The sequence below is a fragment of the Electrophorus electricus genome, chromosome 5 (assembly GCF_013358815.1).
Source record: "Electrophorus electricus isolate fEleEle1 chromosome 5, fEleEle1.pri, whole genome shotgun sequence".
NCBI classification, from domain to species: domain Eukaryota; kingdom Metazoa; phylum Chordata; class Actinopteri; order Gymnotiformes; family Gymnotidae; genus Electrophorus; species Electrophorus electricus.
In genome coordinates this window covers 14,848,402-14,875,169 of record NC_049539.1, presented here as the reverse complement: position 1 = coordinate 14,875,169, position 26,768 = coordinate 14,848,402, and the positions used below count along the sequence as shown (strand labels likewise).

General features: G+C 36.6%; 3 protein-coding genes and 1 long non-coding RNA gene across 6 annotated transcripts; all 4 read right to left on the bottom strand.

Annotated features, from left to right (window-relative positions):
- Positions 1 to 2,493: 2,493 nt before the first annotated feature.
- On the bottom strand, positions 2,494 to 10,104 carry LOC118241450 (choline transporter-like protein 4). The gene is made up of 20 exons (XM_035526469.1): positions 10,080 to 10,104; positions 9,648 to 9,696; positions 8,543 to 8,642; positions 8,113 to 8,244; positions 7,834 to 7,894; positions 7,531 to 7,642; positions 7,354 to 7,437; positions 6,402 to 6,514; positions 6,020 to 6,142; positions 5,758 to 5,857; positions 5,363 to 5,455; positions 5,057 to 5,159; positions 4,519 to 4,778; positions 4,269 to 4,363; positions 4,078 to 4,181; positions 3,737 to 3,810; positions 3,408 to 3,478; positions 3,198 to 3,292; positions 2,859 to 2,943; positions 2,494 to 2,601 (listed from the first exon to the last, which is right to left on the bottom strand). The coding sequence occupies exons 1-20, from the start codon at positions 10,102 to 10,104 to the stop codon at positions 2,516 to 2,518; spliced, it is 1,965 nt and encodes a 654-aa protein (XP_035382362.1). The 3' UTR covers positions 2,494 to 2,515.
- A 5,001-nt stretch (positions 10,105 to 15,105) lies between these two features.
- LOC118241484 (choline transporter-like protein 4) lies at positions 15,106 to 16,090 on the bottom strand. Of its 2 annotated transcripts, none has more exons than XR_004776119.1 (4): positions 16,069 to 16,086; positions 15,859 to 15,953; positions 15,520 to 15,604; positions 15,106 to 15,236 (listed from the first exon to the last, which is right to left on the bottom strand). XR_004776119.1 is itself a non-coding variant. In XM_035526660.1 (4 exons), the coding sequence occupies exons 1-4, from the start codon at positions 16,044 to 16,046 to the stop codon at positions 15,151 to 15,153; spliced, it is 270 nt and encodes an 89-aa protein (XP_035382553.1). In that variant the 5' UTR covers positions 16,047 to 16,090; the 3' UTR covers positions 15,106 to 15,150. The 2 variants fall into 2 exon arrangements, 1 of the variants encoding a protein (XP_035382553.1); XM_035526660.1 differs by having other exon boundaries at positions 16,043 to 16,090.
- Positions 16,091 to 19,368: 3,278 nt separating this feature from the next.
- On the bottom strand, positions 19,369 to 20,345 carry LOC118241485 (choline transporter-like protein 4). Of its 2 annotated transcripts, none has more exons than XR_004776120.1 (4): positions 20,324 to 20,341; positions 20,114 to 20,208; positions 19,797 to 19,881; positions 19,369 to 19,528 (listed from the first exon to the last, which is right to left on the bottom strand). XR_004776120.1 is itself a non-coding variant. In XM_035526661.1 (4 exons), exons 1-4 carry the CDS (start codon positions 20,299 to 20,301, stop codon positions 19,443 to 19,445), a joined length of 270 nt encoding a protein of 89 aa, XP_035382554.1. In that variant the 5' UTR covers positions 20,302 to 20,345; the 3' UTR covers positions 19,369 to 19,442. The 2 variants fall into 2 exon arrangements, 1 of the variants encoding a protein (XP_035382554.1); XM_035526661.1 differs by having other exon boundaries at positions 20,298 to 20,345.
- Positions 20,346 to 23,348: 3,003 nt separating this feature from the next.
- LOC118241486 lies at positions 23,349 to 24,162 on the bottom strand. The gene is made up of 3 exons (XR_004776121.1): positions 24,085 to 24,162; positions 23,746 to 23,830; positions 23,349 to 23,508 (listed from the first exon to the last, which is right to left on the bottom strand). It is a non-coding gene; the product is annotated as an uncharacterized LOC118241486 (long non-coding RNA).
- Between the last annotated feature and the right edge of the window lie 2,606 nt (positions 24,163 to 26,768).

Below are 26,768 nucleotides of genomic sequence, written 5' to 3'. Positions count from 1 at the left end.
GCCACTTTCGTACCCGTCCCGTTTGCTTCCATCTGGGATGACCGCAAATATTTAGCCAAATCACTTGAACCACTCTTCATTAAAAACATCAAATATAAAAGACAAATGCTCAGTACTGTCCAGACCCAACAAGTGCCTGACATATTCATTATCTAAAAATCCAGTGGACAAGCAAAAAAATTAGAATGCCAAATCTGAAGTGCCAAAATGTGCCTCTTACCTGCTGTCACATACTGTCAGTATGTATTAGGACCAGAAATCTTGTATACTGTTTGCTTAATTGAATCTCATGTGAAGTCCCTTGTAGCCAAACTAACATTTGGACACAGCAAATTCAACACTAACTGCCCTGATTCTTTTATACGTTTAGATTTTTTAATTATTATTATTATTTTTTTGACATGTTTCAGTTAAAGACATGTTTCATTGAAAGAAAAAAAAATAATGTAGAAAGCAACTACGTTGGAACTACATCTCAAGAATTCGAAGATGTCTACACAAAGTCCTACTCAAATGCTTTACAGTGTTGCCAAATATACACTGCTTTGATTTTCACTGATATTTTGAACATCAGTGACCAAAGGCAGTTACTGTGGGACCAAAATCATACTGTGTACTGTGGCATTTTATGTATGTTGTCCATAATCTGTATTTAATTTTGTTTTGGTGTCAGTTATGGCCAGAGAAATCCAAAACCCAGTTCCTTTCACTGACCTCTGCAGAATACCTCTGTGTGTAAGTCTGGTGAAGAGATGTTGAAATGAGGTGTGGTGTGATCCAGATAGTAAATGGAGAATCTAGAAAAGCACAATAGTTGGTTAGGTAGCACATTTTAGCACATTTGGATTCTGTTCATTTTAGGTGAACTGATCAGAAGGGAAACACCTTTATGCTGGGTAAAATTTTAAAATTGTGTTACATGCTGGAAATTAAAGTTCACATCCATATCCAAGTTGTAAATACAATTCACAAGCTGAAGCTAACTATATCTTAGTGCACAGTACAACTAGCCACAGTGATATTAACTATTTGAATTCTTTCAAAACAGATGAATATATGGCTTTCTTCTTATAATTCAGTTTCTACCTTATTGTCATTTAAATTAGCCATTGATATTGCTGACAATTTGTTTTTTTTGCAGCATTGTAATTGTTTTATATATATAATGACTATCCATTACAGACCATAAGGTTCCTTTTTTTTTATAAGAAGATACAATTAACCACTGGTAGAGACTGAGGATCAAACTTGTCCAAACAGGATTGTAATATAAGCATTCACATGGGGTTTTGTCACAATGTCCTTCACCATAGTATTTTTGCATTTTTCTTATTGCTGTTTTATGTTACATTAATAAATTATACATATATTTACATTTCTACTGTGAATCTTTTAAAGGTGGGCTGGCCATTGTAATGTCTCGTTTGTTTGGCCTAGGCCAAAAACTATTTTTCTGTTGGTTTTACTCTCATTTAACATTTTCAGCATTGGAAACAAAATGACTTTGTTGCATTTGGTGTTGATATCATTATGGTAGGCTTTAGTGGATGTACTAGTGTATATGTTAACAATTAGATGCACACCACCAGCTGTCCTAAATCTTTGTGTTAAATATTTTACAGTGATACAAATGACCTAGATCCCTTCTAAAGTTCCAGTTATTACTGGCAACTATACCTTTGTCTTTAATTGAAAACCTGTCTTAATTGATTGGTATTAATCCTTATGAGAGAAAATCCAACCAGAAATGAAATATATTGGTTTAAAGTGAAAGTAATGAATGATGTACTGTACATTTTTAGTGCTGAGAACCAGTCTGTATAAATCATTTGAACTGGACATTTTTTCAAGGCATTGTCTTCTGTAAAAATTGCATTGTGTGAAAATCAAAATTACTCTAAGCCTGTTCAGAATGGTGCATGTATTGGTCATAACGGGCCATGTGGATGAGCTTATGACTTCATACGTGTGAAAAAAGAATGGAAAATAGATTTCTGGGATTTTATATTCTTATTGTTTTTTTATCAACTGTTGTATCACATCATAAATGTATTCTATATGTTGTAAACGTTCACATATTTCATATATAAAATAGTATTCAGTTAATAAAGTAAGAACATTTGCATTTAGCTCAGTCATTCTTACTAGTTTGTATACTCTCTATTATACTCAGAAATAAAAAAATAATATCGTAGCATACCATGGAATGTGATCTTTTATGCATAATCAGGAGTTGGCAAAGAACTAAAACTTCTCATATACCCCACATTTAGGCACAAGCGTACTCCTACTCAATGTTTGCCAGAACATCCAGTGTGTGTCTGCTGTTTGGTCAAAACCAAATCAGTCCTGAAAGAGGCCCCGTCAGCTGTCTTCTGAACATTACAGTAGCGATCAGAATGCTGAGCAGTTTTACAGTAACAAACAAAAAAAGACTAACATAAATGCTTGTTTGGTTTATTTATGAAAAGTATGGAAAAGGATGTGGTCGAAAGCTGTCTTTTTTTAAGGCTCTTTAGGACTTATTGAGGATTCGCCACAGAGACCCGGACATGTAGTATGGTCTCAGCATGGTGCCCTCATTACGCTCCAGATCCTCCACTAGAGGAGACAAAAACATTACAGTGGAAGTGAAAACAATGTAGTCCTGTTGATTGGAATATATAGTAGCTTAAGACTGAAATGTGAGCTAATAATGTTTTTTATAATTCTACTCTCTCTGAAGTAAAGGGACTGGACCATGCAAGCTTTCAACTGTGTGTGCCCAGTGTCATGAACTGGTGGAATGAGTAGGTGTGTGTGTGTGTGTGTGTGTGTGTGTGTGTGTGTGTGTGTGTGTGTGTGTGTGTGTAGCTTACAGAAGCAGAGAAAAAGGGTGTCCACACACATGCTGTACACACTGAAGAAGCCCTGAGCGATCAAGTAAGCTCCCGCCATCACCGTCTAAAAAAACAGCAGTAGTAGATTTACACGCTGGGCCGTCAGTACTATAACAGGCACTGCTCTACAGAATAAATGTGTAAATCCTGGTTATTTACAAAGTGACTTTACAATTGCTGTCATTAAACCCTTTGGTATCTAAAGAAAGAACCATTTATACAGTGTACTGAATATGCTGATGTTTTGATCTCACACAGAAGCAAGTGTCAGCACTTGAGTTTGTTCTGAGGTTATCCGACAGTGGAGGCAATACATACGATAACGGGCAACCAGTAGTAATGCAGCAGCTGAATCTGGAAATTGTCATCTGGCAGCCTGATTCTCCCAGAGAAGAAGAAGAAAGCCAGCAGACCTTACAGGGAATGTAGAAAACCCCCAGAGTTACCTTTTAAAGTGTGTTGTACCTTTTAAATGTGATGAAGTGTAGTATGGGTAACATACACATGACTTCACACTGTATTTCTCACCCACTAATCCGACCACCAGCACCTTGCCGGAAAACAGCAGTGTGTCTGTAACACAGTCCAACACCACCACCCTGTGGACAGAGGGACATGGTCAAGGACAGCGTGCTAAACTTGAGCTAGAACAATTGGTACTCATATTAAAAATATGTATACAAATTATTTTCACATGAGTATGTACTGATAAATTCCTCCATTTAATATTTTTGCCTTCAAAACAAGGAAATGGAAGTAATTTGTTCCACAACAGCAACATTAAATCATTCATATTCACACACAACCCCATACGTTCAATAATATGTACGAAACATCTCCTCTGTCTGAGGACTTACCGGTTAATATTTCTCCTCAAGAGCATATAAGCATTCTTGCCAGACACATGGAAATTGTTTCCATGTATAGCAATCTGTATATTATCAACCACAAACAGCATGTTGAGTCAGATTGTACACTCAGTAAATTTCACTAGTCATATGGACACAATTACATACTTTGATGCTATTACCACAAAGTGAAAAAAAAACCATATCATACTAATATACACCATACAGTTTTTCATTTAGTTTTTATCTAATACTCATACTAACGCTAGACAACCGATCACTGAAGACACATAAAAACAGTTATTTCAGCATCGATCATTTTTTTGTGTGCAGCTGGATATGAGACACACCATGATATAGGTGTTTCTGTGGAAGAACTTGAGGAATTTATCCAGGAACCAAAAGCAGCATTTGAGGGACATCATCACAAACTGACAACAGAAATTCCGGCAGTCTGTGGAGTAGACAATTGTGTCACACTTACAGTTACAGACAGGAGAAAGCAGGACTAAGGTCATGAAGGTTTTATATATATTGTTACCTCTGAACCTATGGTCAAGATATTCCAGTAACATCCGAGGGACCTGGAATATGGTAAGGATGACAGCACCCAATGCTAAAGAGCCGACATGACACCTTGAAAAAAAGCAGTTTAGTAGACTTTAGAGGTGGGGAGCAGTTAGGACTCTGTACTAGGTTAGTAGTCACCAAACCAAGGGAATGTACTTTCGGGTGTGGCTGATATCAAAGCAATCGGAGCGGAGCAGGGATGAAACACGAGTGCTATGTACCCTAGTGTCCGGATGAAGGCTTGTAAGAGAGGGTACGGGGGAATGTCTGCTGGTTTACTGAAGGCCCAGTAGAAGGATGCGAAGGTACCGGCTAGTGTACACTGGCCCAGGGCGATGATGAAGTTCACGCACCAGAGGAAAGCCAGCAAATTATAGATCTGCAGGTAGGGTGCGATCCTTGAGAACAAGTCCGTGTCATCGTATTTAAAAAACACACAGCGCACAGATGGACAATCAGGATGGAGAGAAGCACTGAATTCCTGAAAAGAAACAAGAAGAAGACAACAACAACAGTATAAATAAAAGGAAAGAGATGTGAAATGAATCATTACCAGGCTATTGGAACATGTCAGTAATCTGAATGCATCTAAAATAAGTCATTGTGAAGTATGAATATCATATGAATATCATATACATTCACCATATTATGTCTGTATGAAGCTGCAAATAGCGATATGTGAATGTTATACTATATATTTGAAAGGGAACAATATTACAGCTTGGATATATCATGTGTGGGTGTGTGTAGGCGACTGACCTTGGGAATGCAAATCTCTGAGCCTGTGATAGAACTACAGTTGGCTATGGAGGAGTTGAGAGCAGCGACATGGTATACAGGAGCACCTGAAGTGGCCAAATACCTGAGGGCAGTAATGGTCAAGGACACAGCCTAACACACACACTCTACACACAAAATACTGACACAAGCACATTTTCAACAACAAACTACCAATACAATCCAAGCTACAGCACTAATTCAGTGGCGAGGACAGATATACAGTTACTGCCTTGCTTTGTTAGCAGGAAGTGAAGGTAGGTGAGAAGAGGAAGTGGCAGAGGATACAGGCTAGTGATTCCCCAGTAGGCCATGCTTATCACCACCAGCAGGAACGTCACCAAGGGGTAAGCCAGTGTGGTCGTCACACAACTCACCGCCCTACACACAGCACAGAGCACAAAAGGCCTCATGTAGCCTTAAGAGCACAAGAGAGCCTTTATACAGGCTGCCCCCGCGAAGTGGCTTTATATGAGTAATAATGTAGGAATGCCGAGACTGCACTGATTTGAAGAAAAATGTTAATGGGTTTCTTGTATCCAAGGTGATTTTCTGTTTATAAACAACAGCAACAACAACAAAAACAAGAAGGACATAGCAGATGGCTGACATTTGTTTAAAGAAATGCTGGCAATGGATATATTTACTACCGCCTATGTGTCTGAAGGCCTAAAAAGCTCTACCTGTTGGACTCTTTGATCAGTGCCAATGCAACAGATATTCTCCTCCCCCGATGTGTCAGGAAGAGTAAAATTACGAATTCCAAAAGACACAGGCTCACCACTGCCACATAAACACAAACACACAAAAATCATTCACATACAGCAACAGTATAAACCAAAGCCATGCATCCATTCTTAGAAAAATTCCTTTCTTTACAACATGTTTGTTTCTACTTTATATACTGTCAATACATGTCTTGTGAGAAAATCTGATAGCCCTTACAGAAGAACAGCCACGTCTCTTTCACTTGAAGGTAGACAGAGAATTCTGAATTATAAGTAATGTCACCGAGGGTGAGTTTGGAGTGTCTGTAGTGGTTATATTCCCGGTAACAGTAGTAGATACCTGAGAAAGACAGAGTAGACAGCTTACATCCTCATTCACTAATCTAACCCCCTGCAATTTGTCTTTAAAATTAAGGGTCCCATGCAGAGTTCATACACTATAGGGCAGCAAATCAGTGCCAGTCATAGAACCATCCACAGTAATTTGGTATTTTCCTTGTTTCAGTGCAGCAGGAGACCATTCATGAAGGGCTTAATTATTACCCAGTGAGCTGGTCGCTAATGGCAGGTATGTTAAAACATGTATTGTACAGGCTTACCATACGCTGCAGCTACGAGCACTCCCACGATGAGAGCCAACAGTAGCACGAACATCAGATATCTCATAAGCAGGAGGAACATGAGGCTAACAACCATAGCAACCACCAGACCTCTGAGAGAGAGAGAGAGAGAGAGAGAGAGAGAGAGAGAGAGAGAGAGAGAAAAAATATTTACTTAAAATGCATACAGAAAGTTTCAAATTTGTTGTGTATTACTCATCTTAAAATTGATTTAACTATTTTTCCTCATCAATCTAGATAAAATACTCCTCAACAAGAAAACAAACATTGGTTTTTATAATGTTTTGTACATTTATTTAAAATAAAAGTCTGAAATACTGCATTAACATACATATTGAGGTCTGTTGTTAAGACACTTTTTATTGAGCTCTGTTGAATCCTACTTCTATCAATGGTCCCTGTAATTTTTTTTAAACTTCATTAGGGTTCACCTGTGCTTCACTGAATTGACTGAACATAATCAGGGAAGGCAGAAATCTGTCTGTTTATGGACTCACAGTTCATAGTGTCTGAGTGAAAGCCAAGTCATGAAGTTCAGAGAATTGTGTCAAGAATTGTGTCAAGACACAGATCAGGGGAAGGTTACAAGAAATATTCTGCAGCTTGGAAACTGCCCAAGATCACAGTAGCTTCCATCATTCTCCAATAGAAGAAGTTTGAAACCACAAACAGTCTCCCTAGATCTCGCTGGCCAGTATTATATGTAGTATTGTATTGCATATAGTATTGTATTCTATGCAGATTGATGAAGGAAAATCAACTGAAATCTTTCTGTATATATATATATATACACACACACACACACACACACACACACACACACACACACACACACACACACACACACACACACACACACAGAGACACACACACACACACACACACTATACAATGTCTGGGTGTAATACAATCTTGTATAAAACTAACTTACATTAATATCCAATACCATGATGTAGCAAAATCCTCAAAAATCCGTAACCCCACTGACTTAAAGTTGAATCCTGAAACAAGAGAGCTGCAAGCAAAAAATACTGGTCAGCAAAAGCAGCTTATAGATCAACACCAACCATCCATGCATATGTGTGTGTGAGTGTGTGTGAAGGATTACTCCATAGCACTCTTTATGTGCTTGACTGTTTCATCTACGGAAGCGAATCCAGGGAGAGAGAAGTCTGGAGGAACGTCCTGTAGTTCAAAGCTAGGCAGGCATTTCCCTAGTGCTGAGGGGAGAGAGACACAGAGAAACAGAAAAATAATATGACTGTAAAAATGAAACCTACTGACTTATGATGGCGGTAAATGCACAGTCCTGGTGGTTTGGTTATGTTTTAGTGCATAGCATAGTCAAACTGTTACAAAACAGGATGGACAAATAGACAGGTAGTTGTAAAGGTAATCCTGCTGTCTGTACCTGGTTTACTTGGGGTGTAGAAATACGGACAAAGCTCTTGATTGAGGATGTCTTGAACACTCTGTAGTAGAAATGCATGTGAAAATCTCATTAACATACTGAATCCTATGTATGTGTGATTGGCTTAACCAATGAATTAATTCCATCTACTTGGAACAAAGGGTTGCATATTGCAAAGACTTCTGATATGACAGATTCTGTTCTGTCAAGGGGGTGGTGAGGATTTATTTGCCAGCGATAAAGTTGGTTACATTGCTCATTTGCAGTGTGAGGTTTTACCATTGTGGTTTGGGCAAGGTCAAGTCTAGGATCACAATACTGCTGCTGAAAGAAGTCTTTAGGTAGGGCATCTGGGGCATACGCCTCTGGGGGCAACTTCCAGAACTCCGAAGGGCATTTTTTAACACAGACCTGCAAGCCAATGCACAAACACACAGAGTGAAGGAGATCTTATTTGAGCAGCTAAACACAGTGTTGCTTTTCATATTTATATCTACACTTCATTGTTCATTGCATGATACAGAAAAAGGCTCCTAAGCCAAGCAACAAAAAGATACCCAAGCCCCCAGACTTACAAACTTGCATTCACATACTACATAATAAACTGTTTTGTAATAAATGAGTCTCATGTGCAGATTTCTAATAGGCTACATTCAAACGTGTTCAGCCTCTGTACAATTTCAACAGGAAATCTTTGTGGAAATCTCACTTGAGTGGTTGGACACTGGAGACCCTCTAGAGTGGCATCCATTTCTGTGGTTGCTCTGGCACACTTCAGAACGTCAAAGTAGAGGACATTTGGTTTGTCACTGAAACACAAGAGGATGCTGGAAACAAATGCAGCTTGACACATGAATATTAGCCAATTAAAGAAACTATTTTTATTCAGTTTTTTGAGCATGTGTATCAGGCTTCAGTGGTGTAGTCACACCATTACTCCCCTAAATGTTCTTTCTTCTAGGGTGAGTTTGATTGGGGTAAACAATAAACTCCGTAGTGTTGTGACACTCCTAGACCTGAGTTTGGACCCTTTGTTTTAGAGGCAATCATTAAACATGTGTGATTTGATTGGGTCCACTTGTTGCTGTGAATTGCCAATCATGAAAATATTTAACCTAAAATCTAACCCATCTTGCACTGTTGCTCTTTAATGTATCCACATGATTTGAACCTGCACAGCTCCACTGTAATGCTAGTTCTACTCATTTGAGAGAATATTGACAGTGTTCCTTACATACTGAGTGTGCTGTTTTGGTATTCCTGTGAAGACATAAATACTAATCCAGTATGTGAGGGACTTACAAATTGACTCCAGATCCACAGAACATCCCAGTGGAATTCCGGGGCAACAGGACATGACGAGGGTCTCCATACAACAAAGCTGTGTTAGAACCTCTGTTAGAAGGATATCTCACAAGCCATACATGTGTAAAAGACCTTTCTTATAAGCCCAGAATAATCATTTTTCCATGAAAGTGTAGTTGGAAATGTTTCTTACCCAGGATGCCAATAAGCATATAGCTGACAATGGCAGCCACAAAAGTCATACAGCAGATAATGTCTGTACAACTCCTGAAGAAAAACAAGAAGTATTGCTACACACTTGTATCATTTCAATTATGTAATAAAGTTATTTAGCTAAGTCAAATGAGTTTCAAATAAGTCTTAGTAGATCTATGGCCTTCATATATTTCTTGTATAGAGCTAATAACAGACATTCTGTGATCCATGATGTGTGTGCTTTAAATAGTTTACTAAAGTCAACTGATATGAAGGAGTAAATGGGAGGAACATTGAGAGATTTAAGGACTCACCTCTTGCTAACTGGTCCCCTGAAAAAAGGCTCATATGGGAAAGGTTCCCCTGAGAACATAGAATATAATGAGTTTAAACCTATGAAAAACATACATTCAGTCAGGTGTGTCTGAACTTTTGACTGGTACTCTATATTTTGTCTAACACATTTTATATACAGTTACATATTTTTATGACACCTTCTGTACACATATGCTTTTGATCTGATACATAGTTACAGATCGTACACTACATGAATGTTTTTAATATGAAATAGACCTAGCAAGTATGTAAGAGCTATTATAATTTTAACATGAAATGTACATGATAGTTTTGTACAATGTTTATTTGTTAACCATTGCATATGGCGTATGGGATTCTCATAAAATCTTTGGCATATGGATGGATATATCTGAAAAAACAAACAAACAAACAAAAAAAAAACACCTCACCATTATAATCCGGTTTCCTGACCATCGTACTCTTCCTCCTTGCACTTTCGATCACACAGAGTCCGCAATGTGTAATGTTACAGTAAAAAATATTCTTACATATGATACTCTGTTCTTATGACGCACACATTCCAGGTTATGGACACATTGTGACGTGTCACAGCACGTTCTCATTCTCAGCTCATCAACAAAGGCATCTTGGTCGCGAGCACCTGCCTTCCATGCTGTGCGATGCTCACACTCTGCTTGCTATGTCATGCGTCGGATATTTAGGCCTATACGCTTAAACTGTCCAAGGTTACTGTGCTTTTAACGTACTAAAAAAAGCTAAACAAATAATAAAATCATCTTTACATAATAATGTAACCTTAGGCTTGTCACCAAGATATAACCTGAGGCTAAATGACACGTCCCCCGTCCCCTCCCAAAACTACGTCTATGCGACTGACAAATAATTTTTTGACAATTCTGAAAAAAAACTTTAAAGTCTGTAATGTATGCCAGAATAAATGAATGCTCCCAACTCCAATTTTTATCAGGAAGGACATGGACCCTGATTGATTGTTTATTTGAGATAAATAAAAGTCTGCAGTCAGTCTGCGCTTAAAAGAAGACTCTCCCGCCCCCAATCGAGTAACACTTTTAGTACATTTTACCGTCATTCATCGTCGAATCACAGGACGATCGCCGTGTGATTCGTCTGTTCGTCTGTCACTCAGAGCTGATCCATTTCTACGTGTGTTATTGATGAATTTGTGTGTCAATCTGTGTGAAACTAAACAATAAACAATCATGAAATCATTACGGCGTTCCCTTCACGTCGGATACATTTCCAAAAATGTTGTAAAACAAGTTTACAGCTGCTGAAGTTGCAGCAGTTTTGGAAAATAGCGGCGAAGGTAACGGAGCTTTAGAGCCTGAGGGTTTGATTCCTTTGATGAAGAAGAATACAAAAATAAAAGATATCGATGGCTAAATTTATATGATTTTACAATGTTGCTAACGAAACAACAGTGGATTAAGATAGCTACTATATATACTGCTTCTGTGAAAAATTAATGAAATTGATTTCTGATACACTTAGCACAGTAAAAATAATACAGTAAAGTACAGTGGGAAAACAAATCACACACACACACACACACACACACACACACACACACACATATATATATATATATATATATATATATATATATATATATATATATATATATAATTATTGTCAAAGGTTTGTTTTTAAGCATGACAACAAAGAAAGTAATGCTTTCTGAAATTAACTTAAATTTCTTCTTTCATTCCAACAGATGAGAGGTTATTTTAGCCTTTGACTGAAGATAAGGCACATGCACTACACAAATTTTACTTCCTCAGCTCTAGTATATTTGTAGAGAAAGACAAAGAGAGAGTGTGTGTTTGTGTGTATGCATGTGTGTATCTGTCTCACATCTGTGGCCCTTTCATGCTCGGCAATCGGGCCTTCTACCAGAGGTCTGGAAGTTTTAGCTTTGCTGCTCCCAGGTTTGCACTCTTGTGGACTGAGATTGACAATGTCATTCTTGAGATCTGTTGAAGCTACTCCTCGAGCTTAGGAGTCACTGCCCCAGGTTCCCCTATCACCACTGGGACAACCTTGATGCTAACCCTCCACATTCTCTCTTCTTTCAGTCCCTGGTATTTTTGCAATTTCTCATATTGCTTCCTTTAGATGTTTCTATCACCACTACTGTTTTCTCTATCTTGTCCACTGTCTCAAGCATGACTACTGCAACAGCATATACCAGTTTCTTGGTTCCAGTTACACTGGTTACTGGTAATGTGCATATTGCAGCTTCATATCTGTTAGCACACTGTCTGATGACAACCAGTGACATCACTCGTCAACTTTCTGGAATTTCCAGAGCGACATTTTTTGGGTTTTTCCTTCAATTTACTTCAGTGAACATGTTATTTTAGTTTTAATTTACATGTGCATTTTTTGTAGTATCTAAGATAATGTGAACTCTTTAGGGAGGTCTATTAGGTGGTGCTTGGCCTTTAAACCTATGACAACAAAGGAGACATTCTTATTATTGTGACATGCTTTAAGATCTCACCTATGGTAACTTTACCCTGGTAGAAGTATGCCATCGACTTTTTCAACCATCAGCAGTAAGTAGTAGTCAGTGTCTCATTGACAGTCTTTGTGCTGCCTGTACAGGATGAAGCCCAATGACTTGCTAGAAGAGGTGCAGCTGCCTGTCCAACATTTTTCCTTCCGGAGCCCCGTCCTAAGCTCCGCCCCCACACTTCCAGAGGTGGCTGCAGAGCACAGCCAATCCAAGGACAGTTCCAAGTCCAATGTGTGAACAGCACACGCTTACACAGTGCCACTTTCGTACCCGTCCCGTTTGCTTCCATCTGGGATGACCGCAAATATTTAGCCAAATCACTTGAACCACTCTTCATTAAAAACATCAAATATAAAAGACAAATGCTCAGTACTGTCCAGACCCAACAAGTGCCTGACATATTCATTATCTAAAAATCCAGTGGACAAGCAAAAAAATTAGAATGCCAAATCTGAAGTGCCAAAATGTGCCTCTTACCTGCTGTCACATACTGTCAGTATGTATTAGGACCAGAAATCTTGTATACTGTTTGCTTAATTGAATCTCATGTGAAGTCCCTTGTAGCCAAACTAACATTTGGACACAGCAAATTCAACACTAACTGCCCTGATTCTTTTATACGTTTAGATTTTTTAATTATTATTATTATTTTTTTGACATGTTTCAGTTAAAGACATGTTTCATTGAAAGAAAAAAAAATAATGTAGAAAGCAACTACGTTGGAACTACATCTCAAGAATTCGAAGATGTCTACACAAAGTCCTACTCAAATGCTTTACAGTGTTGCCAAATATACACTGCTTTGATTTTCACTGATATTTTGAACATCAGTGACCAAAGGCAGTTACTGTGGGACCAAAATCATACTGTGTACTGTGGCATTTTATGTATGTTGTCCATAATCTGTATTTAATTTTGTTTTGGTGTCAGTTATGGCCAGAGAAATCCAAAACCCAGTTCCTTTCACTGACCTCTGCAGAATACCTCTGTGTGTAAGTCTGGTGAAGAGATATTGAAATGAGGTGTGGTGTGATCCAGATAGTAAATGGAGAATCTAGAAAAGCACAATAGTTGGTTCGGTAGCACATTTTAGCACATTTTTTCTTGTAAATATTGATGAAGTATCACTGGAAAGGTCTTCAAACTGGAACAGAGCCCTAGCATTCCCCAATTCAGTTTCAGTGGTTCAAGGGAACAACCAACCGGCTCTTGTTATTTAGTGCTACACCTTGTTTACATCTGAAATTTACATCAAGGTTCTTAAACGTGGCTCTCTATTTTGGATTCTGTTCATTTTAGGTGAACTGATCAGAAGGGAAACACCTTTATGCTGGGTAAAACTTTAAAATTGTGTTACATGCTGGAAATTAAAGTTCACATCCATATCCAAGTTATAAATACAATTCACAAGCTGAAGCTAACTATATCTTAGTGCACAGTATAACTAGCCACAGTGATATTTACTATTTTAATTCTTTCAAAACAGATGAATATATGGCTTTGTTCTTATAATTCAGTTTGTACCTTATTGTCATTTAAAATAACCATTGATATTGCTGACAATTTGTTTTTTTTTTGCAGCATTGAAATTGTTTTATATATATATAATGACTATCAATTACAGACCACAAGGTTCCTTTTTTTTTTTAATAAGAAGATACAAATAACCACTGGTAGAGACTGAGGATCAAACTTGTCCAAACAGGATTGTAATATTAGCATTCACAAGGTGTTTTGTCACAATGTCCTTCACCATAGTATTTTTGCATTTTTCTCATTGCTGTTTTATGTCACATTAATAAATTAAACATATATTTACATTTCTACTATGAATCTTTTAAAGGTGGGCTGGCCATTGTAATGTCTCGTTTGTTTGGCCTAGGCCAAAAACTATTTTTCTGTTGGTTTTACTCTCATTTAACATTTTCAGCATTGGAAACAAAATGGCTCTGTTGCATTTGGTGTTGATATCATTATGGTAGGCTTTAGTGGATGTACTAGTGTATATGTTAACAAATAGATGCACACCACCAGCTGTCCTAAATATTTGTGTTAAATATTTTACACTGATACAAATGAGCTAGATCCCTTCTAAAGTTCCAGTTATTACTGGCAACTATACCTTTGTCTTTAATTGAAAACCTGTCTTAATTGATTGGTATTAATCCTTATGAGAGAAAATCCAACCAGAAATGAAATATATTGGTTTAAAGTGAAAGTAATGAATGATGTACTGTACATTTTTAGTGCTGAGAACCAGTCTGTATAAATCATTTGAACTGGACATTTTTTCAAGGCATTGTCTTCTGTAAAAATTGCATTGTGAGAAAATCAAAATTACTCTAAGCCTTTTCAGAATAGTGCATGTATTGGTCATAACGGGCCATGTGGATAAGTTTATGCCTTCATACGTGTGAAAAAAGAATGGAAAATAGATTTCTGGGATTTTATATTCTTATTGTTTTTTTATGAACTGTTGTATCACATCATAAATGTATTCTATATGTTGTAAACGTTCACATATTTCATATATAAAATAGTATTCAGTTAATAAAGTAAGAACATTTGCATTTAGCTCAGTCATTCTTACTAGTTCGTATACTCTCTATTATACTCAGAAATAAAAAAATAATATCATAGCATACCATGGAATGTGATCTTTTATGCATAATCAGGAGTTGGCAAAGAACTAAAACTTCTCATATACCCCACATTTAGGCACAAGCTTACTCCTACTCAGTGTTTGCCAGAACATCCAGTGTGTGTCTGCTGTTTGGTCAAAACCAAATCAGTCCTGAAAGAGGCCCCGTCAGCTGTCTTCTGAACATTACAGTAGCGATCAGAATGCTGAGCAGTTTTACAGTAACAAACAAAAAAAGACTAACATAAATGCTTGTTTGGTTTATTTATGAAAAGTGTGGAAAAGGATGTGGTCGAAAGCTATCTTTTTTTAAGGCTCTTTAGGACTTATTGAGGATTCGCCACAGAGACCCGGACATGTAGTATGGTCTCAGCATGGTGCCCTCATTACGCTCCAGATCCTCCACTAGAGGAGACAAAAACATTACAGAGGAAGTGAAAACAATGTAGTCCTGTTGATTGGAATATATAGTAGCTTAAGACTGAAGTGTGAGCTAATAATGTTTTTTTTAATTCTACTCTCTCTGCAGTAAAGGGACTGGACCATGCAAGCTTTCAACTGTGTGTGCCCAGTGTCATGAACTGGTGGAATGAGTGTGTTTGTGTGTGTGTGTGTGTGTGTGTTTGTGTATGTGTGTGTGTGTGTGTGTGTGTGTGTGTGTGTGTGTGTGTGTGTGTGTGTAGCTTACAGAAGCAGAGAAAAAGGCTGTCCACACACATGCTGTACACACTGAAGAAGCCCTGAGCGATCAAGTAAGCTCCCGCCATAACCGTCTAAAAAAACAGCAGTAGTAGATATACACGTTGGGCCGTCAGTACTATAACAGGCACTGCTCTACAGAATAAATGTGTAAATCCTGGTTATTTACAAAGTGACTTTACAATTGCTGTCATTAAACCCTTTGGTATCTAAAGAAAGAACCATTTATACAGTGTACTGAATATGCTGATGTTTTGATCTCACACAGAAGCAAGTGTCAGCACTTGAGTTTGTTCTGAGGTTATCCGACAGTGGAGGCAATACATACGATAACGGGCAACCAGTAGTAATGCAGCAGCTGAATCTGGAAATTGTCATCTGGCAGCCTGATTCTCCCAGAGAAGAAGAAGAAAGCCAGCAGACCTTACAGGGAATGTAGAAAACCCCCAGAGTTACCTTTCAAAGTGTGTTGTACCTTTTAAATGTGATGAAGTGTAGTATGGGTAACATACACATGACTTCACACTGTATTTCTCACCCACTAATCCGACCACCAGCACCATGCTGAAAAACAGCAGTGTGTCTGTAACACATTCCAACACCACCACCCTGTGGACAGAGGGGCATGGTCAAAGACAGCGTGCTAAACTTGAGCTAGAACAATGAAACACATAAAAATGACTGATCAAAGTAGCCCTTTCTTGGCACTCATATTAAAAAATATGTATACAAATTATTTTCACATGAGTATGTACTATTAAATTCCTCCACTTAATATTTTTTAAATCAAAATATAATTGTCAAAATATAACTAGTCAAAATATAATTAGAGATGTCTTGAATTAGCATTATGTCTACTCAAACTAATTAGAGATGTCTTGAATTAGCATTATGTCTACTCAAACTGTAATTAACAATATCTTGAATTAGCATTATGTCTACTCAAACTGTAATTAGAGATGTCTTGAATTAGCATTATGTCTACTCAAACTGTATTTAGAGATATCTTGAATTAGCATTATGTCAAATCACTTGAACCACTCTTCATGAAAAACATCAAATATAAAAGAAAAATGCTCAGTTCTGTCCAGACCCAACAAGTGCCTGACATATTCATTATCTAAAAATCCAGTGGACAAGCAAAAAAATTAGAATGCCAAATCTGAAGTGCCAAAATGTGCCTCTTACCTGCTGTCACATACTGTCAGTATGTATTAGCACCAGAAATCTTGTATACTGTTTGCTTAAGATGCTTGGTAACTGAGCACATGCTATTCTTATCTGAGCATGCCAAGTAACTTATTGGTGTGGTAGTTAAGTAATTTAAAAATGTTTTAGCTTCAAACATGTAATGGAAAGTCTGCGCAGGCCTTTGACATGTTACACAGAGAAATGACAATGATTAATTTGGGAAAATATCAGGAAATATAATTAATATATTACAAAATATAGTAATTTCTATATCCTGAAGTGTGTGGTATCATCTAATTGAATCTCATGTGAAGTCCCTTGTAGCCAAACTAACATTTGGACACAGCAAATTCAACACTAACTGCCCTGATTCTTTCATACGTTTAGTTTTTTTTATTATTATTAATATTTTTTTTGACGTTTCAGTTAAAGACATGTTTCAGTGAAAGAAAAAAAAATAATGTAGAGAGCAACTACGTCGGAAGTACATCTCAAGATTTCGAAGCTGTCTACACAAAGTCCTACTCAAATGCTTTACAGTGTTGCCAGATATACACTGCTTTGATTTTCAATGATATTTTGAACAACAGTGACCAAAGGCAGTTACTGTGGGACCAAAATCATACTGTGTACTGTGGCATTTTATGTATGTTGTCCATAATCAGTATTTAATTTTGTTTTGGTGTCAGTTATGGCCAGAGAAATCCAAAACCCAGTTCCTTTCACTGACCTCTGCAGAATACCTCTGTGTGTAAGTCTGGTGAAGAGATGTTGAAATGAGGTTTGGTGTTATCCAGATAGTAAATTGAGAATCTAGAAAAGCACAATAGTTGGTTAGGTAGCACATTTTAGTACATTTTTTCTTGTAAATATTGATGAAGTATCACTGGAAAGGTCTTCACACTGGAACAGAGCCCTAGCATTCCCCAATTCAGTTTCAGTGGTTCAAGGGAACAACCAAGCGGCTCTTGTTATTTAGTGCTACTCCTTGTTTACATCTGAAATTTACATGAAGGTTCTTAAAAGTGGCTCTCTATTTTGGATTCTGTTCATTTTAGGTGAACTGATCAGTGGGGAAACACCTTTATGCTGGGTAAAATTTTAAAATTGTGTTACATGCTGGAAATTAAAGTTCACATCCATATCCAAGTTATAAATACAATTCACAAGCTGAAGCTAACTATATCTTAGTGCACAGTATAACTAGCCACAGTGATATTAACTATTTTTAATTCTTTCAAAACAGATGAATATATGGCTTTGTTCTTATAATTCAGTTTCTACCTTATTGTCATATAAAATAGCCATTGATATTGCTGACAATTTCTTTTTTTTTTTTTTTGCAGCATTGTAATTGTTTTATATATATAATGACTATCCATTACAGACCACAAGGTTCCTTTTTTTTTATAAGAAGATACAATTAACCACTGGTAGAGACTGAGGATCAAACTTGTCCAAACAGGATTGTAATATTAGCATTCACAAGGTGTTTTGTCACAATGTCCTTCACCATAGTATTTTTGCATTTTTCTCATTGCTGTTTTATGTTACATTAATAAATTAAACATATATTTACATTTCTACTATGAATCTTTTAAAGGGGGGCTGGCCATTGTAATGTCTCGTTTGTTTGGCCTAGGCCAAAAACTATTTTTCTGTTGGTTTTACTCTCATTTAACATTTTCAGCATTGGAAACAAAATGGCTCTGTTGCATTTGGTGTTGATATCATTATGGTAGGCTTTAGTGGATGTACTAGTGTATATGTTAACAAATAGATGCACACCACCAGCTGTCCTAAATATTTGTGTTAAATATTTTACACTGATACAAATGAGCTAGATCCCTTCTAAAGTTCCAGTTATTACTGGCAACTATACCTTTGTCTTTAATTGAAAACCTGTCTTAATTGATTGGTATTAATCCTTATGAGAGAAAATCCAACCAGAAATGAAATATATTGGTTTAAAGTGAAAGTAATGAATGATGTACTGTACATTTTTAGTGCTGAGAACCAGTCTGTATAAACCATTTGAACTGGACATTTTTTCAAGGCATTGTCTTCTGTAAAAATTGCATTGTGTGAAAATCAAAATTACTCTAAGCCTGTTCAGAATGGTGCATGTATTGGTCATAACGGGCCATGTGGATAAGCTTATGACTTCATACGTGTGAAAAAAGAATGGAAAATAGATTTCTGGGATTTTATATTCTTATTGTTTTTTTATCAACTGTTGTATCACATCATAAATGTATTCTATATGTTGTAAACGTTCACATATTTCATATATAAAATAGTATTCAGTTAATAAAGTAAGAACATTTGCATTTAGCTCAGTCATTCTTACTAGTTTCGTATACTCTCTATTATACTCAGAAATAAAAAAATAATATCGTAGCATACCATGGAATGTGATCTTTTATGCATAATCAGGAGTTGGCAAAGAACTAAAACTTCTCATATACCCCACATTTAGGCACAAGCTTACTCCTACTCAATGTTTGCCAGAACATCCAGTGTGTGTCTGCTGTTTGGTCAAAACCAAATCAGTCCTGAAAGAGGCCCCGTCAGCTGTCTTCTGAACATTACAGTAGCGATCAGAATGCTGAGCAGTTTTACAGTAACAAAGAAAAAAAGACTAACATAAATGCTTGTTTGGTTTATTTATGAAAAGTGTGGAAAAGGATGTGGTCGAAAGCTGTCTTTTTTTAAGGCTCTTTAGGACTTATTGAGGATTCGCCACAGAGACCCGGACATGTAGTATGGTCTCAGCATGGTGCCCTCATTACGCTCCAGATCCTCCACTAGAGGAGACAAAAACATTACAGAGGGAAGTGAAAACAATGTAGTCCTGTTGATTGGAATATATAGTAGCTTAAGACTGAAGTGTGAGCTAATAATGTTTTTTTTAATTCTACTCTCTCTGAAGTAAAGGGACTGGACCATGCAAGCTTTCAACTGTGTGTGCCCAGTGTCATGAACTGGTGGAATGAGTGTATGTGTGTGTGTGTGTGTGTGTGTGTGTGTGTGTGTGTGTGTGTGTGTGTGTGTGTGAGTGTGTGTGTGGCTTACAGAAGCAGAGAAAAAGGGTGTCCACACACATGCTGTACACACTGAAGAAGCCCTGAGCGATCAAGTAAGCTCCTGCCATCACCGTCTAAAAAAACAGCAGTAGTAGATATATACGCTGGGCCGTCAGTACTATAACAGGCACTGCTCTACAGAATAAATGTGTAAATCCTGGTTATTTATAAAGTGACTTTACAGTTGCTGTCATTAAACCCATTTATACAGTGTACTGAATATGCTGATGTTTTGATCTCACACAGAAGCAAGTGTCAGCACTTGAGTTTGTTCTGAGGTTATCCGACAGTGGAGGCAATACATACGATAACGGGCAACCAGTAGTAATGCAGCAGCTGAATCTGGAAATTGTCATCTGGCAGCCTGATTCTCCCAGAGAAGAAGAAGAAAGCCAGCAGACCTTACAGGGAATGTAGAAAACCCCCAGAGTCACCTTTCAAAGTGTGTTGTACCTTTTAAATGTGATGAAGTGTAGTATGGGTAACATACACATGACTTCACACTGTATTTCTCACCCACTAATCCGACCACCAGCACCATGCTGAAAAACAGCAGTGTGTCTGTAACACATTCCAACACCACCACCCTGTGGACAGAGGGGCATGGTCAAGGACAGTGTGCTAAACTTGAGCTAGAACAATGAAACACATAAAAATGACTGATCAAAGTAGCCCTTTCTTGGCACTCATATTAAAAATATGTATACAAATTATTTTCACATAAGTATGTACTATTAAATTCCTCCATTTAATATTTTTTATATCAAAATATAATTAGTCAAAATATAACTAGTCAAAATATAATTAGAGATGTCTTGAATTAGCATTATGTCTACTCAAACTGTAATTAGAGATGTCTTGAATTAGCATTATGTCTACTCAAACTGTATTTAGAGATATCTTGAATTAGCATTATGTCAAATCACTTGAACCACTCTTCATGAAAAACATCAAATATAAAAGAAAAATGCTCAGTTCTGTCCAGACCCAACAAGTGCCTCACATATTCATTACTTAAAAATCCAGTGGACAAGCAAAAAAATTAAAATGCCAAATCTGAAGTGCCAAAATGTGCCTCTTACCTGCTGTCACATACTGTCAGTATGTAATAGCACCAGAAATCTTGTATACTGTTTGCTTAAGATGCTTGGTAACTGAGGACATGCTATTCTCTTCTGAGCATGCCAAGTAACTTATTGGTGTGGTAGTTAAGTAATTTAAAAATGTTTTAGCTTCAAACATGTAATGGAAAGTCTGCGCAGGCCTTTGACATGTTACACAGAGAAATGACAATGATTAATTTGGGAAAATATCAGGAAATATAATTAATATATTACAAAATATAGTAATTTCTATATCCTGAAGTGTGTGGTATCATCTAATTGAATCTCATGTGAAGTCCCTTGTAGCCAAACTAACATATTTGGACACAGCAAATTCAACACTAAGTGCCCTGATTCTTCAATACTTTTAGTTTTTTTTATTATTATTATTTTTTTACATGTTTCAGTTAAAGACATGTTTCAGTGAAAGAAAAAAAAATAATGTAGAGAGCAACTACGTCAGAACTACATCTCAAGAATTCGAAGCTGTCTACACAAAGTCCTACTCAAATGCTTTACAGTGTTGCCAAATATACACTGCTTTGATTTTCACTGATATTTTGAACATCAGTGACCAATGACATTTACTGTGGGACCAAAATCAGACTTTGTACTGTGTCATTTTATGTATGTTGTCCATAATCAGTATTTAATTTTGTTTTGGTGTCAGTTATGGCCAGAGAAATCCAAAACCCAGTTCCTTTCACTGACATCTGCAGAATACCTCTGTGTGTAAGTCTGGTGAAGAGATGTTGAAATGAGGTGTGGTGTGATCCAGATAGTAAATGGAGAATCTAGAAAAGCACAATAGTTGGTTAGGTAGCACATTTTAGCACATTTGGATTCTGTTCATTTTAGGTGAACTGATCAGAAGGGAAACACCTTTATGCTGGGTAAAATTTTAAAATTGTGTTACATGCTGGAAATTAAAGTTCACATCCATATCCAAGTTGTAAATACAATTCACAAGCTGAAGCTAACTATATCTTAGTGCACAGTACAACTAGCCACAGTGATATTAACTATTTGAATTCTTTCAAAACAGATGAATATATGGCTTTCTTCTTATAATTCAGTTTCTACCTTATTGTCATTTAAATTAGCCATTGATATTGCTGACAATTTGTTTTTTTTGCAGCATTGTAATTGTTTTATATATATAATGACTATCCATTACAGACCATAAGGTTCCTTTTTTTTGTAAGAAGATACAATTAACCACTGGTAGAGACTGAGGATCAAACTTGTCCAAACAGGATTGTAATATAAGCATTCACATGGGGTTTTGTCACAATGTCCTTCACCATAGTATTTTTGCATTTTTCTTATTGCTGTTTTATGTTACATTAATAAATTATACATATATTTACATTTCTACTGTGAATCTTTTAAAGGGGGGCATGCCCATTGTAATGTCTCGTTTGTTTGGCCTAGGCCAAAAACTATTTTTCTGTTGGTTTTACTCTCATTTAACATTTTCAGCATTGGAAACAAAATGACTTTGTTGCATTTGGTGTTGATATCATTATGGTAGGCTTTAGTGGATGTACTAGTGTATATGTTAACAATTAGATGCACACCACCAGCTGTCCTAAATCTTTGTGTTAAATATTTTACAGTGATACAAATGACCTAGATCCCTTCTAAAGTTCCAGTTATTACTGGCAACTATACCTTTGTCTTTAATTGCAAACCTGTCTTAATTGATTGGTATTAATCCTTATGAGAGAAAATCCAACCAGAAATGAAATATATTGGTTTAAAGTGAAAGTAATGAATGATGTACTGTACATTTTTAGTGCTGAGAACCAGTCTGTATAAACCATTTGAACTGGACATTTTTTCAAGGCATTGTCTTCTGTAAAAATTGCATTGTGTGAAAATCAAAATTACTCTAAGCCTGTTCAGAATGGTGCTTGTATTGGTCATAACGGGCCATGTGGATAAGCTTATGACTTCATACGTGTGAAAAAAGAAAGGAAAATAGATTTCTGGGATTTTATATTCTTATTGTTTTTTTATCAACTGTTGTATCACATCATAAATGTATTCTATATGTTGTAAACGTTCACATATTTCATATATAAAATAGTATTCAGTTAATAAAGTAAGAAAATTTGCATTTAGCTCAGTCATTCTTACTAGTTTGTATACTCTCTATTATACGCAGAAATAAAAAAATAATATCATAGCATACCATGGAATGTGATCTTTTATGCATAATCAGGAGTTGGCAAAGAACTAAAACTTCTCATATACCCCACATTTAGGCACAAGCTTACTCCTACTCAATGTTTGCCAGAACATCCAGTGTGTGTCTGCTGTTTGGTCAAAACCAAATCAGTCCTGAAAGAGGCCCCGTCAGCTGTCTTCTGAACATTACAGTAGCGATCAGAATGCTGAGCAGTTTTACAGTAACAAACAAAAAAAGACTAACATAAATGCTTGTTTGGTTTATTTATGAAAAGTGTGGAAAAGGATGTGGTCGAAAGCTGTCTTTTTTTAAGGCTCTTTAGGACTTATTGAGGATTCGCCACAGAGACCCGGACATGTAGTATGGTCTCAGCATGGTGCCCTCATTACGCTCCAGATCCTCCACTAGAGGAGACAAAAACATTACAGTGGAAGTGAAAACAATGTAGTCCTGTTGATTGGAATATATAGTAGCTTAAGACTGAAATGTGAGCTAATAATGTTTTTTTTAATTCTACTCTCTCTGAAGTAAAGGGACTGGACCATGCAAGCTTTCAACTGTGTGTGCCCAGTGTCATGAACTGGTGGAATGAGTAGGTGTGTGTGTGTGTGTGTGTGTGTGTGTGTGTGTGTGTAGCTTACAGAAGCAGAGAAAAAGGGTGTCCACACACATGCTGTACACACTGAAGAAGCCCTGAGCGACCAAGTAAGCTCCCGCCATCACCGTCTAAAAAAACAGCAGTAGTAGATTTACACGCTGGGCCGTCAGTACTATAACAGGCACTGCTCTACAGAATAAATGTGTAAATCCTGGTTATTTACAAAGTGACTTTACAATTGCTGTCATTAAACCCTTTGGTATCTAAAGAAAGAACCATTTATTCAGTGTACTGAATATGCTGATGTTTTGATCTCACACAGAAGCAAGTGTCAGCACTTGAGTTTGTTCTGAGGTTATCCGACAGTGGAGGCAATACATACGATAACGGGCAACCAGTAGTAATGCAGCAGCTGAATCTGGAAATTGTCATCTGGCAGCCTGATCCTCCCAGAGAAGAAGAAGAAAGCCAGCAGACCTTACAGGGAATGTAGAAAACCCCCAGAGTCACCTTTCAAAGTGTGTTGTACCTTTTAAATGTGATGAAGTGTAGTATGGGTAACATACACATGACTTCACACTGTATTTCTCACCCACGAATCTGACCACCAGCACCATGCTGAAAAACAGCAGTGTGTCTGTAACACATTCCAACACCACCACCCTGTGGACAGAGGGGCATGGTCAAGGACAGTGTGCTAAACTTGAGCTAGAACAATGAAACACATAAAAATGACTGATCAAAGTAGCCCTTTCTTGGCACTCATATTAAAAATATGTATACAAATTATTTTCACATAAGTATGTACTATTAAATTCCTCCATTTAATATTTTTTATATCAAAATATAATTAGTCAAAATATAACTAGTCAAAATATAATTAGAGATGTCTTGAATTAGCATTATGTCTACTCAAACTGTATTTAGAGATATCTTGAATTAGCATTATGTCAAATCACTTGAACCACTCTTCATGAAAAACATCAAATATAAAAGAAAAATGCTCAGTTCTGTCCAGACCCAACAAGTGCCTCACATATTCATTACTTAAAAATCCAGTGGACAAGCAAAAAAATTAAAATGCCAAATCTGAAGTGCCAAAATGTGCCTCTTACCTGCTGTCACATACTGTCAGTATGTAATAGCACCAGAAATCTTGTATACTGTTTGCTTAAGATGCTTGGTAACTGAGGACATGCTATTCTCTTCTGCACATGCCAAGTAACTTATTGGTGTGGTAGTTAAGTAATTTAAAAATGTTTTAGCTTCAAACATGTAATGGAAAGTCTGCGCAGGCCTTTGACATGTTACACAGAGAAATGACAATGATTAATTTGGGAAAATATCAGGAAATATAATTAATATATTACAAAATATAGTAATTTCTATATCCTGAAGTGTGTGGTATCATCTAATTGAATCTAATGTGAAGTCCCTTGTAGCCAAACTAACATATTTGGACACAGCAAATTCAACACTAAGTGCCCTGATTCTTCAATACTTTTAGTTTTTTTATTATTATTATTTTTTTACATGTTTCAGTTAAAGACATGTTTCAGTGAAAGAAAAAAAAATAATGTAGAGAGCAACTACGTCAGAACTACATCTCAAGAATTCGAAGCTGTCTACACAAAGTCCTACTCAAATGCTTTACAGTGTTGCCAAATATACACTGCTTTGATTTTCACTGATATTTTGAACATCAGTGACCAATGACATTTACTGTGGGACCAAAATCAGACTTTGTACTGTGTCATTTTATGTATGTTGTCCATAATCAGTATTTAATTTTGTTTTGGTGTCAGTTATGGCCAGAGAAATCCAAAACCCAGTTCCTTTCACTGACATCTGCAGAATACCTCTGTGTGTAAGTCTGGTGAAGAGATGTTGAAATGAGGTGTGGTGTGATCCAGATAGTAAATGGAGAATCTAGAAAAGCACAATAGTTGGTTAGGTAGCACATTTTAGCACATTTGGATTCTGTTCATTTTAGGTGAACTGATCAGAAGGGAAACACCTTTATGCTGGGTAAAATTTTAAAATTGTGTTACATGCTGGAAATTAAAGTTCACATCCATATCCAAGTTGTAAATACAATTCACAAGCTGAAGCTAACTATATCTTAGTGCACAGTACAACTAGCCACAGTGATATTAACTATTTGAATTCTTTCAAAACAGATGAATATATGGCTTTCTTCTTATAATTCAGTTTCTACCTTATTGTCATTTAAATTAGCCATTGATATTGCTGACAATTTGTTTTTTTTTGCAGCATTGTAATTGTTTTATATATATAATGACTATCCATTACAGACCATAAGGTTCCTTTTTTTTGTAAGAAGATACAATTAACCACTGGTAGAGACTGAGGATCAAACTTGTCCAAACAGGATTGTAATATAAGCATTCACATGGGGTTTTGTCACAATGTCCTTCACCATAGTATTTTTGCATTTTTCTTATTGCTGTTTTATGTTACATTAATAAATTATACATATATTTACATTTCTACTGTGAATCTTTTAAAGGGGGGCATGCCCATTGTAATGTCTCGTTTGTTTGGCCTAGGCCAAAAACTATTTTTCTGTTGGTTTTACTCTCATTTAACATTTTCAGCATTGGAAACAAAATGACTTTGTTGCATTTGGTGTTGATATCATTATGGTAGGCTTTAGTGGATGTACTAGTGTATATGTTAACAAATAGATGCACACCACCAGCTGTCCTAAATCTTTGTGTTAAATATTTTACAGTGATACAAATGAGCTAGATCCCTTCTAAAGTTCCAGTTATTACTGGCAACTATACCTTTGTCTTTAATTGCAAACCTGTCTTAATTGATTGGTATTAATCCTTATGAGAGAAAATCCAACCAGAAATGAAATATATTGGTTTAAAGTGAAAGTAATGAATGATGTACTGTACATTTTTAGTGCTGAGAACCAGTCTGTATAAACCATTTGAACTGGACATTTTTTCAAGGCATTGTCTTCTGTAAAAATTGCATTGTGTGAAAATCAAAATTACTCTAAGCCTGTTCAGAATGGTGCATGTATTGGTCATA